This window comes from Lepidochelys kempii, chromosome 10, assembly GCF_965140265.1.
Source record: "Lepidochelys kempii isolate rLepKem1 chromosome 10, rLepKem1.hap2, whole genome shotgun sequence".
Taxonomy (NCBI): Eukaryota; Metazoa; Chordata; order Testudines; family Cheloniidae; genus Lepidochelys; species Lepidochelys kempii.
In genome coordinates, this window is record NC_133265.1 from 59,081,003 (window position 1) to 59,103,473 (window position 22,471).

At 39.7% G+C, this 22,471-nt stretch overlaps 1 protein-coding gene across 3 annotated transcripts in view; it reads right to left on the minus strand.

Moving 5' to 3' along the window:
* The window catches only part of CGNL1 (cingulin like 1), a 121,548-nt gene that overhangs the window by 61,822 nt on the left and 37,255 nt on the right, over positions 1 to 22,471 (minus strand). For all 3 annotated transcript variants that reach the window (XM_073303764.1, XM_073303762.1, XM_073303763.1), the window contains 7 exons: positions 17,891 to 19,496; positions 16,639 to 16,733; positions 15,143 to 15,236; positions 12,697 to 12,798; positions 11,560 to 11,708; positions 9,958 to 10,093; positions 7,561 to 7,773 (listed from right to left, as the gene is read on the minus strand). In XM_073303764.1, coding sequence (XP_073159865.1) covers positions 7,561 to 7,773; positions 9,958 to 10,093; positions 11,560 to 11,708; positions 12,697 to 12,798; positions 15,143 to 15,236; positions 16,639 to 16,733; positions 17,891 to 19,477 — 2,376 coding nt within the window. In that variant the 5' untranslated portion in view covers positions 19,478 to 19,496. The remainder of the gene's footprint in view (positions 1 to 7,560; positions 7,774 to 9,957; positions 10,094 to 11,559; positions 11,709 to 12,696; positions 12,799 to 15,142; positions 15,237 to 16,638; positions 16,734 to 17,890; positions 19,497 to 22,471) is intronic.

Genomic DNA, 22,471 nt, shown 5'->3' on the forward strand with positions numbered 1-22,471 from the left:
CCCTACTGAAAAACAACAACTACACCTAAGGCTACATTTAAGCACCTCAGCTCCATAATAAGTAGAACTCACTAATGACAGCATTGCCCTTTAAAAGTCCTATTCTCCTGTGGGAAAATTCCTGCCTACAAGGTTCATTCAAATGAACACAAAATCCGCATTTAAAAAAAATAAATTAAAGACTAACTTCCTGCAGAAAATGAGGGACATTTAAAGGGCAGGAACATACACTGTGGTAAGTTTCTGCTGTGCTCCCTCTGGACACACAGCACATGTTCAGGGACAGATAAATATTCCCTCTCCCACTTCTACCCTGAAAACATATAGTATAAAATACGGTGGCCTTTTCTACACATAAATTTGCAACAGTATATGTAAATTGATTTAATTAAACCAGCACAAAAGGCTGTGTGGGTGCTTATTTCAGTTTAAGGCTTATTTTGGTGGGTTAAATTGAAATAAGAGTGTCCACCCAGCCATTTGCACCTGTTTAATTAAGAGGTAAGTTGGTGCAACTCCGCATGTAGACAAGCCCTGAGTAAAGGTTACAGTTAAGAACATATAGTTTATTTTTCTTTTATCCTGCATAATAAATAGAATTATACTAGTCCCTCGACCTAGGCAAGTAGGCTGCAATGGATGACCCAGGTTACAAATACAGGGCTTGATAGTGCTTCCCTAGAAGGTGTTGGTAGTTTTACCACTGACTTCACTTGGCACAGGACTGAGACTTTTCTGGAAGTAGAGCCCTGTGTGGATACAAAATTTATGTCTGTGGAGCTGCAGGACTCTACTGGAAACCCAGACCAGGCAGCTCCTCCGGAGTGGCTGTACCACTCTCAGACCTGCCCACTGGGGTGGGCACCAGGCTCACTGGCAGCTGTGCTCTGAAAAATCAGGTCCTACATGTCTCAAATTGGGCACCCAAAATTAGTGCATACTCTTGACCTTACTCTCTGTGCCTCAGTTCCCCATCTACCACCCCCTCACCTCCCAGGGGTGTTGTGAAGATAAATTAATTCATATTTGAAAAACATTCAGATATTGTACTGATAAGCACCATAAAAAAGCCCATGAGGAAATGAATAATTCTGTCTTCAGAGCATGGTTTGAACTGCATGCAGTAAAGAAAGCCTGGGACCACATGATGAACAATGAGAAGAAAACAAAAATATGGAACAGCTGTTCACTGAGTACCATCCATGCACTGAATAAGGCAGGGGTCAAGTAGAATAAAAATGTATGTGACAATGTAATTAAAGACTATCCTAATGCATACACACAACATTTTGACCTTCCCAGAACTGATATGTTTCATTTAAGTTTGCTAAAATGACTCAAAACACTTCAAAACACTCATTTCCACATTAAGCTGCATTTTCCCATTGTGGCACACTGCCTTATGGAAGTTGTAGTTCGAGAGTCTGATGCCCTTATTCTCTCCTATGGGCCTGGCTCCCTAGCTGGGCCATATCTCCCATAATGCATCACACAACACAGTCAGATTTAATTAGCACATTACCTAATAGGAGAAGTAGTCCTCCAAGGTGTCGGGCCAATAGAAGAGAACGGAGGCCAGAACTACAACTCCCATAGACAATGTGACAGGAAAATGAAGTTTAACGTTTTGTTGTATTGGGTGGGTTCAAAATATTCCAATCTGGGGTGAGTCCACCTGAAATGAAATTTCATTGCAATTTTCCTGATGGAAAAAAGAAAAATTTCCCATAGGAAATTTTGGATTTTGCTGAAACTGCATTTTCCGACAGAAAATCGTTATGCAAAGTTAACTCCTCTCAAGTTAGCCTACCTTCAGTGAGAGTTGCCACACGGTGAACAAACACGTGAACTGCAAAGTGATTGGATTAGCAGCAAAGAGTGAAAGTGTTAGCAACTGACAAGTTGTGCTAACACGAGATGTAGCCTATACTCCTTGAAGGACCAGCTAACTTGAGTTAAAAGCACAGCCACACTCAAGTTAAAGGTATGAGTGTGGATGGGACTCAAGTTAGGGGCAACACTCATGTTATAACACTGTATATTTACAGTGAAAACAAGTAGGATTAATTATTGAGGCAATGTCATCTAGTCATTAAAGCTCATGACTGGGAATAATATGACTATTTTCTATTACCAATTCTCTTGCTTTTTCACTTTGCAGCTTTGTGCAAATCATTTTAACTTGCATGTAACTTTATAAAGTGCTGTTAGATCTTGGGATGAAAAGCGCCAACAAGTGCAAAATTTTATTGGATAAGTGACATATGCGGTAAAGGGGAACAGAAATATTAAGAGTACCAAACTGAAGAGTAGTAGTAATAGCAGGCAGTTATAACCACATGACAAATCTATTACAGTTCTGTCATTGTTTTTATTTACAATGCACCTCTTTTCAAAAAGAAACTTGGCTGTTTTAACATATTACTGTGCTTTTGGAGGTTACTGGTTCTTAGTCACTCATTAACTAGAGCTTTAAAGGTATGTTTATCTCTGACCCCAGAGTGGTATGTGCTGCAACTACCCTGAATACTCACTACATTACAGGAGGTAAGCACATATATATAAATACAAGATCATACAGTATTTTCCCCTCCATTACCAACTATAATCTCTTTATCAATTGTTTTCTAGTAAGTGACTACCTCAAAATAGGACAACTGAAGAACAAATGTTTTAAATAAAATCAAACCACCTGTCAGGCAGTTGAATATTTTTTCTAGCCAGGAACACTTTCACTGTTTTGTGTTATATACCCAATATCATTTTCAAAACTACTTGGATTTTCATCTGGGAAAAGGAACAAAAGATTACAGCCCAACAGGTGCCTGTGTTTGTAACATCTTTGTTACACAGAACATACTAAACAAACAATTCTATTTTGTAATGTAAACAGGACTTAATAGTGAGCATTTAACATTGTTACAATAGCAAGAATTAACCTCTCAAGAAATAAATAGTTATTTCAGTATCATATTATCTTCTTAGCTATGTATCATGACATTCTCAAATTGGCTTATGCCAACAGTTTTGTCAAGGTCATAAGTAGTTGCAAAGAATATAGTAAAATATTAACTAATGTTCTAAGCTTGTACTGTAGCTGGTTGAATAAGTTTCCTCTCCATCCCCATCTTACCAAACTTAACTAGGATGAGCCATAACCATTAGTTGAGAGCCACATTAAAATAAATAAGCACACACTGCTACCCTACTGATAAAGATTTAAGGGCCTCACTGATTGCACTGTCAGACAGACATATGAAGACACAAGCATTGGACTTACTTTCAGATAATATGCCTGCAACAAAACATACAGTAGGCTAAGAGAGCCTCAAAAATAATAAATTACACTCTGTATTTTCACAGGGTGTTTACAGAAAGACTGATCCTATAATCTGTACCTTGTAGAATTTGTCTAATGACTTGCCAAAATCATTAAGTAGATTTCTAGATGTGCAAAAACTTTGTTTCATGGTGATGCACTTTGGAGATTATGAAATTCTATTACAGAGTCATATGTTTTATGCTTTAAAGACTCAGAAAATAAATTAGTGCAGAATTTTTAGAAAAACATTCTCCAAAGGCAAAGTTAACGTGGATGCATCAATTATAATTGATACTAATTTGAAAGGTTTATTTTTAGGTTGTTTAAATTTCATGCTAAACAATTGGAAGACCCAAAGGTGCAGAGCCATTACTTTTATTTTGTCTTAGTTCAATAAAAATGTATTATCTAGAGCTATGTATTATTTCTTTTCCTTTCTTTGGCTACTTAAGTAACATAATTCCAGTCTGAATCAAATGGCATTCGGTACTTTGTAAAATGTGACTTGCAGGGGTTGAAGATTGCACCTCTGGAGTTGCTTTTTAAAGAAAGCATTACATTATTCAACTTAAATAGAGACAGTGATCTCACAAGGTAGGCAGGAACTGGCCTGCTCAGTACTTAGACTAGAGACACTTCTAAGGGACAGTAGTTTTTCAAGGATATGTCTACACTACAAAATTAGGTTGATATTATAGAAGTCGACTTTTAGAAACCGATTTTATACAGTCAATTGTGTACGTCCACACGAAGCGCAATAAGTCGGTGGAGTGCATCCTCACTACCGTGGCTAGCATCGACTTACGGAGCGGTGCACTGTGGGTAGCTATCCCACAGTTCCCGCAGTCTCCGCCACCCATTGGAATTCTGGGTTAAGCTCCCAATGCCTGATGGGGCAAAAACATTGTTGCGGCATGACTGGGGCTCTGTTTAAAAAAAGTTTTAAAAGTCTTTCTGTATAAGACTGTAAACTCTTTGGAACAGGGATTATTGTCTTCTTCCATGCTGTCTACTGCACTGAGCACACTGGTGGTTCTTAACAATTAAAAGTAAGAAGGAAGGGGAACCCATTGGAGATGCTGTCTATGAAAAAGCGTCATTAAAACTTACGTGACCTGCCAACGTATGGTCATTAAAGTTTCCATGGGACTTTTCATAAGAGTAGCAATGTTGTCTTGTGCTGACCAAGTTCCAACTCAGATAATTACAAGCTGCCTCCCTAACCTCCAAACTGATATTGTTATTTATTGACAAAATTCTCCACCTTCTTCCCTAAACGGCCAAGTACACTTGTGCACTGCATTCCACAGCAGAGAGGACTGAATTTCAGTGGCTGGCAAAGGGAGTCTTATTCCTTACTTCTATATCCTTGACTGTCATTAGAGAGGTGCCATTAAATCAGTATGTGTAAAATGCTATTTATCCTTGGATGGAGAAGTACTATAGAAGTGCAGAAGTATTATTAAATGGAAAACCAGTGTCTGCTCATTATGTTATTGAGAGTCTGGAAGCATTTCATTAATAAGTGAAACTATGTTCTCTGTGGCAAGTGTAACTGTCAATCAGGGACACCAAAATGAAAACTAAAGCAATGATGGGTCACAAAAGTCAGGGAGGAAGGTTGTTACAAGAAAGAAAATGAAGATCTTAATATAAAAACCATGAAAGGAAACCTTAAATCAGTACTTAAACATCATCACTCCATGGTTTACCAATGATCTGTGCCAAAACCAACCATTAAATCAATAAGCACATGTACAGAGCTGCACATGTGACAGACATCTGCCTCTGAACTCCCATCAGATTACCCTGGCTATGTTTCTAACCTGGAATGAAAGACATACAAGTGGTGTGCTGGTCATGCATACTGTAAGAGCTCAGTACTGTACCTGCCAATCCATTTGATATCTCCAAGAGTGGACACCTTTCTATTGATCTAGGATTGCTGTAAAGATCCCCTCCTGTTTGCAGGGAAAACAGTTCCTTTTAGGGCTGGGACAAATTATAAACAACATTATTTGTTACAGGGAATGTGAGGCCAGGGATGCAACATGAAAACGAACCACCCTGTATGCACACTGACGCATATGTAGCCCAATGTACAAGATACCAGTATTCCTTCCTCCTATGTGTAAACTATTCCTACAGTATTTACACATCTGCTTGATTCATTGCATACAATAGAATTACTCTTTTCAGCAACCTTTAATGTAAACTTCCTGTATCCTGTCCTACAATGTAAATCTTTCCATGCTCTAATAATGCAAACAACACTTAAACAGGTCAACACAACTTCTCTTATATAAACTATGCTTTTCGTAGTATATGGTTGTGTATCCACTACATATTTTTGAGACTAATAAATTGTGTCATATATAAGATACTAGTAGTCAAGATATGGAAATGACCCATTACAGCAGAGTCTATCCCCCTCGAAAGGCAAGTTATAGTCTCCTGATAGATGATCTGTCAAATATACTACAACTGGTCTTAGTCACATGTTCTTTGCGGTGTCTGGTTTTTGCTTGCTAATCATTTGAGGAATAAAAATGCTTGTAACCATTATGATAAACTGTTTTATTTAAAGAACAGAAAATCACTGAAAGTAAAAAGACAGAGCAGGAGGTGCCCTTAGAGCAATGAAAATGAATTAAGTTTCACTTTTGTACATCAGATTAAACTCACTATCAGAGTCTATGCCAGGCAAGTAAAGAATGGCTATTTATAAACTACCTCTTAGCCACAGCAACCCAGTTATAGAGCTGTTTCCCAGACTGCTTTATTGTTGTACCAAACAGACTACTCATTCATTTCCTGTCATTTGCAATTACAGCACCATAACTGAAATACAGTAAATTACTATGGAGTACCTTTGAAAGATGGTTCATTGGGGTTCAGCTGTCACAACAATTATTGTATAATAAAAAAATGATTTTAAGTGTTCCAGTTCTCTCTCTCTCTCTTTTAAAAAAAGACTAATTTACTTGAAGCAGCTCACTGTGAAGCAAATATCTCAGTATAAGCATGCAGATAAAGGAAAATGACAAATTTGGGCAGCTAGACAAACTCAACAAGAGGTACTGCGCACTACAAATAAACCGATGTGTGTAAACATCTAAAAATCTCAGTTTTTAAACCATTCAAATAAATTGTATTTGTATCAGAAATAACAAATATACAGTGTCTTTCACAGCATTTTCTATAAATGTCTCTTCCCCTCACACTAGATATAAAACAGAGCCTTCTTTCAAAAGCCTATTTTCATTTTTCAGTATATTTTGGGCCAGTAATATCAAGATACCCACAAGTCACCTAGTACCAACAGGTATGCGGATCAGGTGTGAAGTTCAGAGCTAACATGAGCATCTTTGATTGGGCCTGCAAAACTATTTTGCAATCCCACCACTCCCTAAACATAACTGATTCCTGTCGACTATGATCAGGCTACTATGCACAGGACTGGGCGTACCATTTTGGGAAAGGTCAATGATATGTTTCATTTTGGAACTCCCATATTTAACAGACACATTTGACATAAAATGAAAGAAGGGGATATCTGAGACACCACCAGCCTCCTGCTGTAAGAACAAAATTCTAATTTTATGAAAACACTTAGAAAAAGCGTACAAAGACTCCCAGTTGCTTTGTCTTCTGAGAAGCTTCTGGAAGGATCCTCTGGAGAACAGCATCAGATTCACACTTCTCAGAAAGGCTACTGGTTAGGGTGACCAGATGTCACATTTTTAAACAGACAGTCCTGTTTTTTGGAACTTTTTCTTATATAGGTGCCTCTTACCCCTCACTCCCTGTCCCATTTTTTCACAGTTGCTATCTGGTCACCCTACTCCTGGTCCTATCCAGAAAGGCCACTGCATTGTCATCTTTGGTGAGCAAGATGCACTTGACAATCTAAAGGCAACCCTCAGTGTTTCAGTCATGCCATTGGGTCTACCACACCTTTCTGTCATACACTCTCTTTCACAGTCTACAGAGAAGAAAAATTAAGCAAGTGGTAAATAATTATTTGACTTTTGGGTCAAAATTTCATCTATTGTAAATCAGCATAGCTCCACAGAAATTAGTGAAGTTACACTGATATACACCAGCTGAGGATCTAGCTCAAAACTTTAACTATTTATTGTGCTGAGGTCACAGCAGGATTTTAAAGCGTATAATCCAAAAAGCCTGGCATAGGTTAATTTTTTCTCACAAAGATGTATTGTCACCATTAAGCTCACCTTTGTTGCTTCTTCTAGAGCCTCTCTTAGGTTCTGAAGTTCTTTGTCATGTTGTTCTTTAAGTTTATCTATCTCCAGGTCATGGTTAGATACTTCTTCTTTTAAAGCTCCTTTTAAAGCAGTCAGTTCCCGCTCCCTTTTTCTCAATATTTCTTCTTGTTGTTCTTTTGTCATGAATATTTCTTGCAGATTCTGCTTCATTTGCATCAGCTCCTAAAAAACGTTTAAAAAATGCTCAAATTAAAACACCTCTTTTTTAGCTGGTTCTAGCAAATAGATATTGGGAAACGCATAATCAGTTTCTATACAACTATGATATTTCAGTTACAGAATATGATATAAAATATCTTCTGCTTGGTTCAGCTGCGTCATCTCAACTGGCTCTGCTGCTTCTCTCGCAGGCCTTGCTACTGTTCACGCAGAGCATAATAAATCTCCTAGATTTTTGTTGATGGCTGGGTACTGCTCTCCACATCTCTTTTCTACTCCTCCTCCATGTTTTTGTTCTTACATATTTTTGTTACTGTCACCGCCGAAATAACATTTTCATTTATTGCTCTACATGCACATTTAAGCAACGATGTGACAATGTGCTTCTTACTTATAGAATCATAGAATATCAGGGTTGGAAGGGACCCCAGAAGGTCATCTAGTCCAACCCACTGCTCGAAGCAGGACCAATTCCCAGTTATATCATCCCAGCCAGGGCTTTGTCAAGCCTGACCTTAAAAACCTCTAAGGAAGGAGATTCTACCACCTCCCTAGGTAACGCATTCCAGTGTTTCACCACCCTCATAGTGAAAAAGTTTTTCCTAATATCCAATCTAAACCTCCCCCACTGCAACTTGAGACCATTACTCCTCGTTCTGTCATCTGCTACCATTGAGAACAGTCTAGAGCCATCCTCTTTGGAACTCCCTTTCAGGTAGTTGAAAGCAGCTATCAAATCCCCCCTCATTCTTCTCTTCTGCAGACTAAACAATCCCAGCTCCCTCAGCCTCTCCTCATAAGTCATCTGTTCTAGACCCCTAATCATTTTTGTTGCCCTTCGCTGGACTCTCTCCAATTTATCCACATCCTTCTTGTAGTGTGGGGCCCAAAACTGGACACAGTACTCCAGATGAGGCCTCACCAATGTCGAATAGAGGGGAACGATCACGTCCCTCGATCTGCTCGCTATGCCCCTACTTATACATCCCAAAATGCCATTGGCCTTCTTGGCAACAAGGGCACACTGCTGACTCATATCCAGCTTCTCATCCACTGTCACCCCTAGGTCCTTTTCCGCAGAACTACTTGCTTTGCTGTGGTCAGCTTTTCTTTACAGTCTTGTATTAAAAGAAATGTGCTCTCCTAGATGGAGCTTAACTCTATTCCTGGATCAGCCCGAGCCTCGCTGTAACTTTGGATGAGTCACACTCACAACCTTTTCATTCTATTCTCCATTCCATTCTGTATCCCTCACTACTCCATTCTGTAAAACTGGGATAAGGCTTACCTGCATTGTAGGGGTGATATGAGGCTTAATTCATATTTGTTAAATGCTTCAAGATCCTTCAATGAAGGTGCCACACTCATTCACTACAGGGCTGAGGTGGGAGCCCAGACTGTAGGTTTCTCCGTTTTCTTTTCTATCAATGTAAAACTAGCTTATAAACTGCATGCTAAAATCCTCAGAAAATTGATGAAGGACATAATTGGCCTGAAAGACTACTCTGTTATATCTGCAAAAAGAAAAGGAGTACTTGTGGCACCTTAGAGACTAACAAATTTATTTGAGCTTAAGTTTTCGTGAGCTACAGCTCACTTCATCGGATGCATTATATCCGATAAAGTGAGCTGTAGCTCACGAAAGCTTATGTTCAAATAAATTTGTTAGTCTCTAAGGTGCCACAAGTACTCCTTTTCTTTTTGCGAATACAGACTAACATAGCTGCTACTGCGAAATCTGTTATATCTGTCACACCACAGATTGCATGTGTGTTTTTCAAATCAGTTAAACAAAGAATATCTTTAGCTTCCAGGAGTTTTACTCAAGCCATTCTCTGCTCATCAGAGTCTTTTCCATTGAGAACTCTGGCAGATTTGTTGGGAGGATTTTTAAAACTGCAACAAAATACTTTACATGACAGTTACTATGTTTTCTTAGTCTGCTGTGTCTCAATAGCGTACTTTCATGTCCTAGAAAGAGAGAAGTGACCACAAGTTGAAAGATAAACACCAAAGCAGTTCATATCTCATCCCAGAGGCCTCAATATAAAGGGGAAGCCAGTATGTACTAGCTGGCAATCTTTAACATTCGATACTTGTTTCCACAACTCCCATTCAATGGGACATGGATACAACTGTTCAGGATATCCTAATGAACATTATTCTTGAGCTTCTTTTATTACTAACCTCTATCAGAACTTCTTTCTCCCCATCCACAGCATGCTTTGCATTATCCAATTCATCATGCATTTCAGAGAGCTGGTCTTCAAGGTCCCGGATTTCAGTCTGGTGTTGTTCCCGCTCCATCTTCACTTGAAAAAGTCTCATCAAGGGGGAAAAGAAAAGTTTAGGTTTATAGTGGTGTTAAATTGTTTTTCAAGTAGCATAAAACTCTGAGGACCTGCTCCCACTCTCCCAGCCTGGGATGGGATCGAATGAGGCAATAATAGTGGAAGCTGTGCAGGGCATATTGGTCATCCCCCACCCCACAAAGGAGAATGAGACCTTGTCTTCATTCTAATGGTAAAAATGGGATATTCTCTTATGCAGCAAATATGCACATGTGGAATACTGAACTTTATTTTAGACTTAAATGTTTTTCATTGATAACATTGTTGACTGTAGCGCTCATGCATTTCTGTGTTTTAAAAAACCTACCTGTACTGGATGACCATGCAGCATAAGTATAACCTACCTTAAGACAAATATTAAAATTTTTTTAAAAAATCTTAGTTTTGCCTCAGATACTCCCAGATGGTCAGTTTTGAGGTAGTAGTTTAAACACTTCAGGTAATAATAAAAGTAGCAGTACTTGCTATTGTATTGGGTTAGTGCAGAGGTGGGCAAACTATGGCCCCTGGGACCGTCCTGCCTTGCCCCTGAGCTCCTGACCCAGGAGGCTGTCTCCCCTCCCCCGCAGCCACGCCGCCGTGCAGCACAACGTTCTGGCCAGTGGGGCTGCAGAGCCCAGCCTGACCCGGTATTCTGTGCTGCGCAGAGCGGCTGCCTGTCCTGGTGCAGCCGTGCCGCCAGCCACCAGTGCTCCAGGCAGCGTGGTAAGGGGGCGGGGGGTTGGACAGAGGGCAGGGGAGTTTGGGGGGGTGGTCAGGGCCATGAATAGGGGTTGGGGCGGTCAGAGGGCGGGGAACGGGGGTTGAATGGGGGCAGGGGTCCTGGGGGGGGCAGTCAGGAAGGAGAAGAGGGGATGGATGGGACGGGGGGGCAGTTAGGGGCGAGGGGTCCGGAGACAGTCAGAGAGAAGGGGTGGTTGGATGGGGCAGCAGGGGGCAGTTATGGGCGGCAGTCAGGAAGGAGGGGGGGTGGATGGGGCAGTTAGGGGCGGGGGGTATGGGGGCGGTCAGGGGACCGAGAGCAGGGTGTGTGTGGATGGGGCAGGAGTCCCGGGGGGGGTGGGGGTGGATGGGGCAGTTAGGGGCGGGGGGTATGGGGGCGGTCAGGGGACCGAGAGCAGGGTGTGTGTGGATGGGGCAGGAGTCCCGGGGGGGGGGGGGGGGAGAGACTGTCAGGGGGCGAGAAGCAGTGGGATCGGATAGGGGGCAGGGGCCGGGCCATGCCTGGCTGTTTGGGGAGGCACAGCTTCCCCTAACTGGCCCTCCATACAATTTCAGAAACCCGATGCGGCCCTCAGGCCAAAAAGTTTGCCCACCCCTGAGTTAGTGTCTTCTAAGCATCAACTTTGGGGGGAGAGGGGGGAGTGATAGATAAATTTAATCTGCAGTTTTAATAGATGAACAAACTCCACAAAGAGGTTTTCTAGAAGAAACTCACTCCTCTAAGTTTTGCCTGAGTTCCTTCTCACTTTCTCCTAGACGCTTTTTTAAGGCATCTTTTTCTTGTACACTTTTGTCAAGTTGCTGTTGTAGATCTTTCAGAGTTGCTCTTATAGTGTCTCTCTCTTCTTTGGCATTTTGTTGATTCTAAATTGTACACAATGAAAGAATGAAGCTGAGGTAACATGCTAACAACAAAATTAAAGGCCCTGTTTTTAAAAGTATGAAAAGATTCACTCTCAATACTTCATTCTTTTTCAATTACAATATTAAACTACTTAGACTATGAAATCTCATAACAAGACCTGTATTGGAGAAGATAAGCATGGCTTCTGGACTCTTATTAGAAATATGAAAAGGAAAGGCGTCTCCGTATTAGCCAATCAGTCTCCACTACACTGATCGCTATCACAGACTTAAAGCATACTATAATCTGTTACAACTAAATTGCCTCCATAGCCTCTTCAGTGCTTTTTAGCACTTAATCATTTCGAGTTCCAGATTGAAAACGAACGCTGTACCTGTTTTATCAGTATAGTTACAAAGATTTTTTTCTGAGCTTTACTTTTGCAGCTATTTGAGAAAGTTTCACTTATGTAATTCTCCGTCATGGCATCCCAAGGGCTATGTAAAGCAAACAATGGGGAGAGATTATTTTTAGAAAAGCACACTCTTTAAAAAAAGAAAAATCTTCCATATAAGCAAAAATGTAACTATATGATTCAAAATGATCACACTTGTCTGATATATTAAGCACTTATGCAAATTCCACCCACTAACATGAGAACATTAGCATGATTTACTGTATATTTACTGATATATACATAATGATTTTTTTTAAAATGTAGGAATTATGAGAAATGCACAGAATCTTCTAGGTCTTGAGCTCATAACCCCAGCAATATTCTCTTCACATAAAAGTTCCAAAATTCAAAGCCCCATATTACATAAGCACACAAAGTTTACAAAGCATTCACAATCATTAGTTTAGGGACAGAATGTTTACTGGGAAGTTTAGCATAAATCTTACATAAAAGAAAATGTTCGCTTTATCAGGTGGATTGTCACTTGTTTAGAACATCACATTTGCAACAGTACTTCTATTCTTTATAATGTAAGTAACAAAATATAATACCCTAATTTCTAGATCCAGCTTTTTCTGTAGCTCTGCAACCTTGTTCTCTAGTTCTGTTTTTTGTTCCAGCAATGCTTTGACTTCAATTGAAGAATTAGAAACCTGCAATTAAAAGAGATGTTTAATCCTAAAAGTCCAAGATATTATGTTCCAATTTCCTTTTAAAAAACTTAAATCAACAGACATAACTAATAAAAAAACATAGTGATAATTTGTTTTTTACAGTTAGGCAGAATTATGAAAGTTACTATGGGACAGTTTTAATATGGTTTGAGATAACCTAATTTTTTCAAATACACTAGGATGTAATTCTTGTTCAACTTCTTGCTGCTTGCTCAAGGCATATTTCCAGTAGCACAGAAAACATCTCAAAAGAATCATGTGTGCGTTGTATAGCTCTACAAAAATAAAACCCAACAAACAGCAATTGAATAAACCACTAACACTTCAGGCCAAATTCCACTCCAAGATTACTTTGTGCACCTTTGACAGACATCAGTGGGAGTTGAGTTTATGGTTCTGATGGCAGAATTTGGACAGATACTTTTTATAATTATTCACTTGTGTTTCATATTTTCAATCTGATCCCCCATAATCTAAAATAAAATAAATTGATAAGGTACTTCAAATTCAGTCTTCTGATCAATAACATGGTACCAAATAGGCTTTTTTCAGGTTTCTTTTAGAATTAAAAAAACACAACTGATATCTTGGCAGGTAATAGTAACATTTATTTTTTGAATATGCAGACTGTCAAATTATGTTACTGCACTATTGCTTTTAAACAACATCCTAGACAAATTCTTTATTTAAAACACACACAGCAGAAACAGCAATTCATCCCATTGTAATGAGAGGATATTCAGCATTCTTTTCAACAGCAATAAACAACCACCTTTCCTTTAGTACAATTGCTTTTCAATGCACATGAGACATCAGCAGGAATTACTTGTAGGAGTTCACACAAGTCTCCTCTCTCTCTTCCACCATATAGCCACAACCACTGGAAAATACCTTCAGTATATCCCCAACACCCACCCACAGTGGTATTGACAACATAACCTTCGGACAGTAGTGAGGTATCCTAATGTTACTAGTATCCTAATGTTTATTAGTATTAGTATTGGTATTAGGTATCCTAATGTTACTAATGCCAACCCTCCCGGTTTCACCAGAATCACACCCTATATCCCAGAAGCTACTGAAGCCAAACCAGGAGATATTAGGCACTGAAAGTTCAGAGGCATCGCAGAGCTAAGGCAGTCTCCCTGCCTGCTCTGGCTCCGCACAGCTCCTGAAAGCGGCTGGCATGTCCCTGCAGCCCCTGGGGAGGGGGCAGGCAGCTCCACGCGCTGCCCCCACCCCCAGTACCGACTCCGCAGCTCCCAGTGACCGGGAACTGCAGCCAGTGGGAGCTGTGGGGGCAGCACTTGCGGGCACCGGCAGCAGGTGGCGAGTGCCACCTGTCTCCCTCACCTCCCCAGGGGCCGCAGAGACATGCCAGCCTCTTCTGGGAGTGGCATGCGGCCAGGGCAGGCAGGGAGCCTGCCTTAACCCTGCTGCACCAATGCCGAGGAGCTCCCCGAGGTAAGCGCCTCCTGGCCGGAGCCTGCACCCCTCATCCCCTCCTGCACCCCAACCCCTTGCCCCAGCCCTGAGCCTCCTCCTACACCCAAACTCCCTCCCAGAGCCTGCATCCCACACCCCTGCCCTAACCCTGAGCATCCCCATAACCAAACTCCCTCCCAGAGCTTGCACCCCTCACCCCCTCCCGCACCCCAATTCCTTGCCCAGGCTCAGCCCGGAGCTCCCTCCAACACTCGGAACCCCTCAGCCCCACGCCCCAGCCTAGATCCCACACCCCCTCCTCCACCCCAACCCCCTGCCCCAGCCTGGTGAAAGTGAGTGAGGGTCGGGAGAGCGAGCGATGGGAGGCGGGGGAGATGGAATGAGTGGGGCGTGCCCTCAGAGAAGGGGCGGGGTAGGGCCTCAGGGAAGCGGCAGCTCAAGGGTGTTTGGGTTTGTGTGATTAGACAGCTGGCAACCCTAGTTACTCCTTAATTTGGGTCTCTGACACACAACTGCAAAATTCACTTAGAGATATCCTACATGGCAGATTCCTCTACTCTTACATTTAAAAATGTATGTAAACTTTCACAGAGACCCCAGTATAGCAAATAACTTAAGCACATGCTTAACCTTAAGCACGAGTAGTCCCACTGAAGTCAATGAAGCTATTCACATGCTTAAATTGCTTTGCTGGATCAGGGCCATAGTATACAAATCCAGCTTGTTACTTTTTTTGCATCTTTTCAAATTCCTACTGTGTGTATTACGCACATCCTAGTCTCCTTTTACAAACCATATAAAAGGTTTTAGACAATGATCTGCAGTTCTGTATTTTACAGCTATGAAACACACAAACAAAAGTGATTTGATTATTTACTTGTGCACTTCCAGCAGCTCTTGACTTTAAAGTCTGGATCTTCTCAAAAACCAAGTTGACCTTCCTCTTTGTGGCATCATCGTTATCAGTGCTTCTGAAACACGGACACAATGTAAGTAAACAATGTAATGATTTAGGACACCAACTATTTAGCTCTGGCTGGAATAAACCTCAAGCATCCAAATTATATAAACAACAACATGAAAATCAATTAGGAGCAAACTACTATTCCACAAAGACTTGAAATAAATTATTTAAAAAATTGTATTGCAAATATTTTCTGGAAAATTACTTGGCTCTTTGATTACAATTCTGAGCTGAAGGCCAGTATAGCAATGATCAGGGTTCTGCACATAAGTTATTGAACAAGCTGCCTGAAACTTTAACACAATAAAAGTTTAGGTCCCTCATAGTCCTGCCTGCTATGTCCCAATTGTCACAACACCCTCATTCTGGGATATCACAGCTACCAGAAACTCTGCTAAATCAATAGCCTAAAAGGCTTGAGGAGTGGGGTGCTTAGAAATTTTAAGTATATTGTGTGGGTTTGAAATTCTCTGCTTTCCCCGTCCCGCCCACCTTTTTTTTAATTGGTTGCTTTCAGAATATACAACAACAAAAAATGTGACAATCTTTCACCTGGAGAAGGCACTTGATGCAAAGGACGAGGGGAACTTACCTCAGACTTTTAGGTGTACAGTCCACTTTTTATACACCAATTTAGGAATCGTTTCTGTACTGCTCAGTTCACATGTTGTGCCTTTAAACATTTTCTGAACTTTGACATCACAGGAGATACACTTGTTTTTTTTAAATTATCCGACCTACAAATTTATTTTTAATTTTTTTAAAAGTATATTTAATCTGATCCTGAACAATATACAGCATACAAATTCTGATTAGATGGGAATTCTGGGATTCTTTTGTAACCTTCAAGGACATTGCTGAGCTTCAGAATAGTGAAGTAATATAATTTTTAATTAATCTATACTTTTTGGTTTACAGTCTAATTTTAATGATAGTGTATTTAATTTATAATTTCTTGTAAGAAAGAAGGATTACATCATCCATCCATACAATCCAAGGTAGCGTTTTACTAAAACAATGGTCCCCGTGGCAACTAACTCTGCATGACAAATCAAAGACATCTGCATTGGATACATATAGAACTGTATTTACAGAAGTTTTAAAAGTTGTTTTTAAAATAATTTTCTTTTTGTTATATATTCATATTAAGGGTGAAGTCTCCACTGTAATTTTTCAGCTACTATATGCTGTTACTTAATTGTTCCCTACGCATCACAATATTTTATGCTATAGAATATAAAACACATAGGAACAGACTGCTATGGGAATTAGGAATCTGAAAAACATCCAGAAGATTACAAGTACATACTTCAAACGACCAGATAACCTCTCCCAAAAAAATTAAATAAAAATCCTCAAGCAGATACAATCTCCAATTTCTACTGTAAAAGTTAATGAAGTTTACTAACCCTTCCTTAAGGTAATTGTAAAGGATCTGCTTAGCTGTCTCCTCATTTGTTTGTTGTGCGAGGTCTTGCTGGCCCTTTAACAGATCAGGAGTTGCCTAAAACCACAAGGCTGGATATCAAAATACAGACTCTTTCAATGATTTGCTTCCCACTTTTGCTTCCCACTTTTGCTTCTGCTTTGAAATTCTCCAGTCTATATATAGTAGAACCTCAGAGTTACGAACACCTGGGGAATGGAGGTTGTTCATAACTCTGAAACGTTCATAACTCTGAACAAAACACTCTGGTTCTTTCAAAAGTTTACAACTGAATGTTGGATTTAATACAGCTTTGAAACTTTACTATGCAGAATAAAAATGCTGCCTTTAACCATCTTCATTTAAATAAAACAAGCACAGAAAGGTCCTTACCTTCTGAAACCTTTAAAAAAACAAAAACCAAAAACCTTTCCCCTTATATTTTAGTTGTTTACGTGTAACACTGTACTGTACTGTACAGTATTTGCTTTTTGGGGGGGGGGGGCGGGGGGAGGATCACTGTTGCTGATTACATACTTCTGGTTCCAAATTATGTGTGTGGCTGACTGGTTTGTAACACTGAGGTTCTACTGTAGTAATTTTACCAGAGAAGAAGTTCATTGAGGGCATGAGCCAATGCTCACGGAAGTCAATAGGAGTTTTCCCATTAACTTCAGTGGTTTCAGATCAGTCCTTATAAGTGAAAGATACAGTGTGCTTGTTCTTATTCTGACAACCGTAAAAAAAAGTCACTGATCTTACTATAATCTTAAAATTACCAAGTATCTCTTTGGGACCATTGAAAGAAACAAGCGTACTACAATTCAGCAGACAGGAGAGAAACCTGTTTAAAAATATGCACATTTGGACCTTTTCCTTCATGTTATTATTTGCTGCAATGAGTATGTTTTAGGCATCAATAACACATTATTTTACAACACTCCTAATCCCCACCCTTTTCCCTCCTCCAAACAGGAATGTGACTCTGTTTCTTAAACTTGGCTTTCTACAGCCTCATCCAGAGAACAACCGTTTACATTTATTGTTATTGAAACTCATCCTGTAGCCCTCCCTGAGGTCAAACTTTCACTAAACACCATGGGAGTTTGTTCTAATGATAAACTGCAGGATCTGACCCACAGAAAATGTGCATTTTATACAGTGTTCATCAGACAGCTTTGACTTACACAGTGCAGGTAACTTAAGAGACAACATGTTTCATATTGAAAAGTTACCTGTGTATTTGGTGTAGAAGAAAATGTTTTTACCAAGATCTTCTTTGCTCCTGGGTCGGGCGGGATTGTAATTCGATTTGGCATCAAGAGAGTAGAAATTACTGTTTTAACTTCCTCTTTTTTATTCTGTACTGGAAGTGTGGATGACCTAAACGTCAAACTTGCTCCGTTAACTTTATTTTCTTTCTGATATTGCAATGAATTGTAATGGCTATTCTGAATGTCTTGAGTGGTCGGTTGCAGTTTACTGACAGTTCGAGCAGCAACTTGTGTATCGGGGGAAGGCAACTTTTGTTCAAGAGATAATTGTTTCTGAAGGTAAATTTTTGATGGCCTTAGCAAGTGCTCAGTTGATTTACCCAAGTTTTTACTAAACTCATCTAAGTAATCTGAATTTACCTCCAGGCCTAAAGACAGTACACTGTCAACACTTCTTGATCTTTTATGATCATCTGGGTGAATTCTGTTTCTTTTTCCTGATCTACCTCTCCTCTGTGGACCAATTTTCCTATCAAACTTTTCAATTAGTTGATCAACTGCAGGAATTGAGCCAGTGTCAATATCACGGCCTGTTCCAGGCAAAAATGGGATATATCTTCTGTTTTCATGTCGATTAACGTTGTCTGCATAGATAGCATACTCTTGGTCATCAAGCAAAAACTTATACAAGGAATTTGCAGAAGTTGGAGTGGTTGATGAAGATGATGATCTTCGTGACCCATCCAATACTGGCCCAGCTGAATCTTGTCTGCCAAAAGAAAGAACATCTGGTCTACTTTTCCTTGTTTCTGTTTGGCCAGTTGGGCTAACATGTGGGGATCCTCCACTAGATGAAAGTGACTCGAATACATGCATTTCATTTGGACTGCTAGTAACACTGGGGCACTTGGACACATGCTTATTTTGGTCTTCCACTGCTATGGACTTGTTCAAATGAATTGTTTTCACATTTGATCTGGCTGACTCCACAAGCTGTGGGTTTTTCTGTAGGGTCACTACTTTCGATGAAGAAGTCCAAGGCTTTGTTTCAATCTTGCCTTCAACTTCAAGAGATTTAGACTTATTGCACACAGAAGATTGGTAGCTATCCAAGTTCAAGTTATTTTTTTCAGGATCATAGGGCTGTAAAAGCTCAGGATGCCTTTGAAAGTTCAACAAATTGGAGGGTTTTAATGTTCCATATTTAGAATCTGAGACTCCATTCTCTCCTTCATTGATATTGGTTTGCTTTAGGCTTTTAAACATACTGGGCTGTGTGGATTGTGTTCCAGGAAACTTTATTTCTTCATTATTTTTCTCCCCCAATTTAAGAGCAGTATTGGAGTTTGGAGCTGATCTATTAATTGTCTGAGATGCAACCTGCAGCCCATTTTCAGATAAAGATGGGTTTTCTGATACACACCCCTCTGTGTTGTTTAGCACTATGTAGGGATGCCCATCAATTCCTTGGACCCTAATACTGACACCATAAGATCCAGGCTTGGAGTGTTGTGTATTTCTAGCTTTGTGTGTCTCATCATTTGCAAGCTTGAGATGAACTCCATAGTCCCGTTGCACATGCTTGAAACCAGCAACATATGGCTCCATGATTAACACAGGTTTTCAGCTATGAAAAAAGGACATACAGATAAGATTTAATTTTGATTACGTTTGGTTATTTAATTAGAGAAAACGTACATGCTGACCAAAAATCACAATACTTATTTTTACGAATAAGAACTAAGAACACCAATCATTTATGTAATGTTTCCCTCTGTAGAGCTGGTGGAGGGAACAATTTAAATACAGAGAAAATGAAGCACAGAAAGTAAAATGGTTTACACAGGGTCTCAAAGCAAGTAAATGGCAGATAAGGACTAGAACCCATGTCCCTTTACTCCTAGTCCACTGCTTCATACTCTGGACCATGGGTAGTCAATTACTTTTTGTCAAGGTCCAAATTTCTTAGTCAAGATATACCCAAGGTCCAGATTCCAGAGAAACATTTTTCATACCGCAATAATAATAGTGATAATAAAAAGCAAATAAAAAGATTTAACGGTTCATTCAAAAGCATCTGGCAGTTTGGATTTGGCCCGTTGTCCGCCAAAGTAAAAAGCTTTTAACTTTCAATGAGACACTTAAAAAGTTTGACATTAATTCCACAAATACAAATAAGTTATGGTGATAGACCCACTGGAGAGACCTCACTGAAAATTCTGAAAAACCAATCTCTTCATGTATTTATTTTCTGCATATTTTTCCCCCCTTTTTAATCAATCACATATTTCATGGCACCATTTCACTAGAGATTTCCAGATCTCCAAACCATAACCTAGAAGTGTTGAGAACGCTCCGATGTGCAAGGAGGAAAAAAGAGGATTTCATAGTTCTTGAACTAGTGTCTAACAGGTGTGATGAACCTTACATAATTTTTAGCAAAACATTGCCATTTTGCCAACTAACTGTGTTGACTCAGGGGATGTGATTGTATTGGAATGACTGTTAATGATGTAAATATAGCAATTGATTTAGTTGACACTGGCAAGATTGGCAAATATGGTAGTAAATGTAACCAAGCATCAATGTGTTTGAAGAATTAACATATGTCAGACCTTTCTCCTACAAGACGGAACAAGTTTGCCAGTTACTAAGAACAGATTGCAATAGGTAACACTGCATTTTTACTGATTGCATAAAAGCTAATGTGGTAATTTCATAAAAAATTGGGCAAGAGTTCATGATTACATCTCATACTTGTCCTTAAGAAAATATATGTAGTCCAACCATAACATAAACAAAAGCAACTTCAATCACTAACTTTATTTACATCTGTTTTCCTGACAGTTCCATTTACCAATTATAATATTGCATAACTTGAAAACTGCAGGTAAAATACTGATTATAATAAAAAGTATTCTTGTATTGTCTTAAATGGTTTAGATATTTTTATTCCTATTTATTCAGTTAAGTGTGTCTGTGAAAGTGAATAGTGATGTGCAGCGAAATGAACTTATATGATACACAAAAGTTCAGAGTCAACATGTGATGAAACTGAAATGAACATCTGACAATTGATGTGGGTCGGAGGTGTGATGCTGGTGTAGCGAACACTGGTGCAACCACTAGTTTTTTAGACATCAAAGTTTTTAAGTATAACCCTTATACCATGAGGAAACTGTTGGGATTCAAGTATTTTTTGATTTAACATAGCTATTATTCAGGATTTCTCTAGCTTTTTTATTGGAAGTACATACCCCTCCCACACAAATGTCAGACTGCAGCCAATGATTAGCATCAGCCCTACCAATAAGAGAATGCTAGCATGCCTCAGGAGAGGAAACATATAACCAGCTATTATTGGCTTTTAGATAGCTGAAGCAGTGAAAGAAGCTCCAACATCCTCATGCTTCCAAGCTCTGCTTTTATCTGTTTGGCTTTCAACACTGGTTTTCAGAAAAGGAAATGTGTCACTGTTTCCTATAGCTTTGCTATCCCGTGGCCTGCAAAAACTTTACTATCACTCCATCACATTTTAGTCTTAGGGCTTCTGAAAGCAAATTCCTTTTAGATCTATCACCTTATCTGCAGAACCCATGGTGCCACAAATATTGATTAATTATGCTATCAAAAACTAACTAAACAATCCTGCCATTGCTGTATCATTGCTTTTGGCTTGCTCCAGAAAACTCACCACCACCATACGGCATTGCAAACAGATTCTCTGCTGAGCAGTGGAAATGGAAAATATACTGTGAATATTCCCAAATTTGATATTTCAGTTATATCAGCTGAAGCACCAATGCTACTAACCCCAGATTACATGCACCAAAGCTGTTTTATTTCAAGGCAATATCAAACTAGAACAAACCTGAACCATAAAAATTAAAATGAGTTTTCTTTAAGAGCTATTTCTTTTGTTTTTACTTGAATTGTCTCTTTAAATATAAGATGTCCATAAGATCACCTACAGGAGGGATGGGGACAATAATTACAAACTACAGACAGAGTGCCAAATGCTTTAGTCTGCCAGAGGAAGATGAATTGTGGGTAGAAGGATTGTGGGTATGGGTAGGTCAGCACTACTGAAGTAAAAATAAGCAGTAAGACCCTGTCAGAGTTATGGGCCCTTTTAACAGGGCTAGGGCTCAGCTGCATCTGTACCAGACAGAATTTGCCTCCCCATGTGAAGGGAATTAAGGGTAGTTATGTGACAAAGTGTAACCCTAAGAAGCATTCAGTGCCAACTGGCAAAGAGTACACTGTTCCGTAACAGTAACTCCTGACAAACTCAATGCACCCACACATTGCTTTTATAATATTTATCCAGGCAGGATCAAGTGAGATCTCTAATAATAGGTTGTGTGATACTGATACTCATAATTGTTGCAAAATGTATGTACGGATATTAGTTGTCTCAAGTCTGAATCAAAACATGGGTGTCAAACAGGTTTTTTACCAGACAAAGGATGTATATTCACCTGTTGGCCTCAGTTCACATGTAAAACAAGCACTGTATATGAAGGCAACATGGAGCCAGCACACCAGGGAATAAACCATGGTGGGGTGGGAGGTGGGGGTGTCAGCCGGACTCTAAGGACA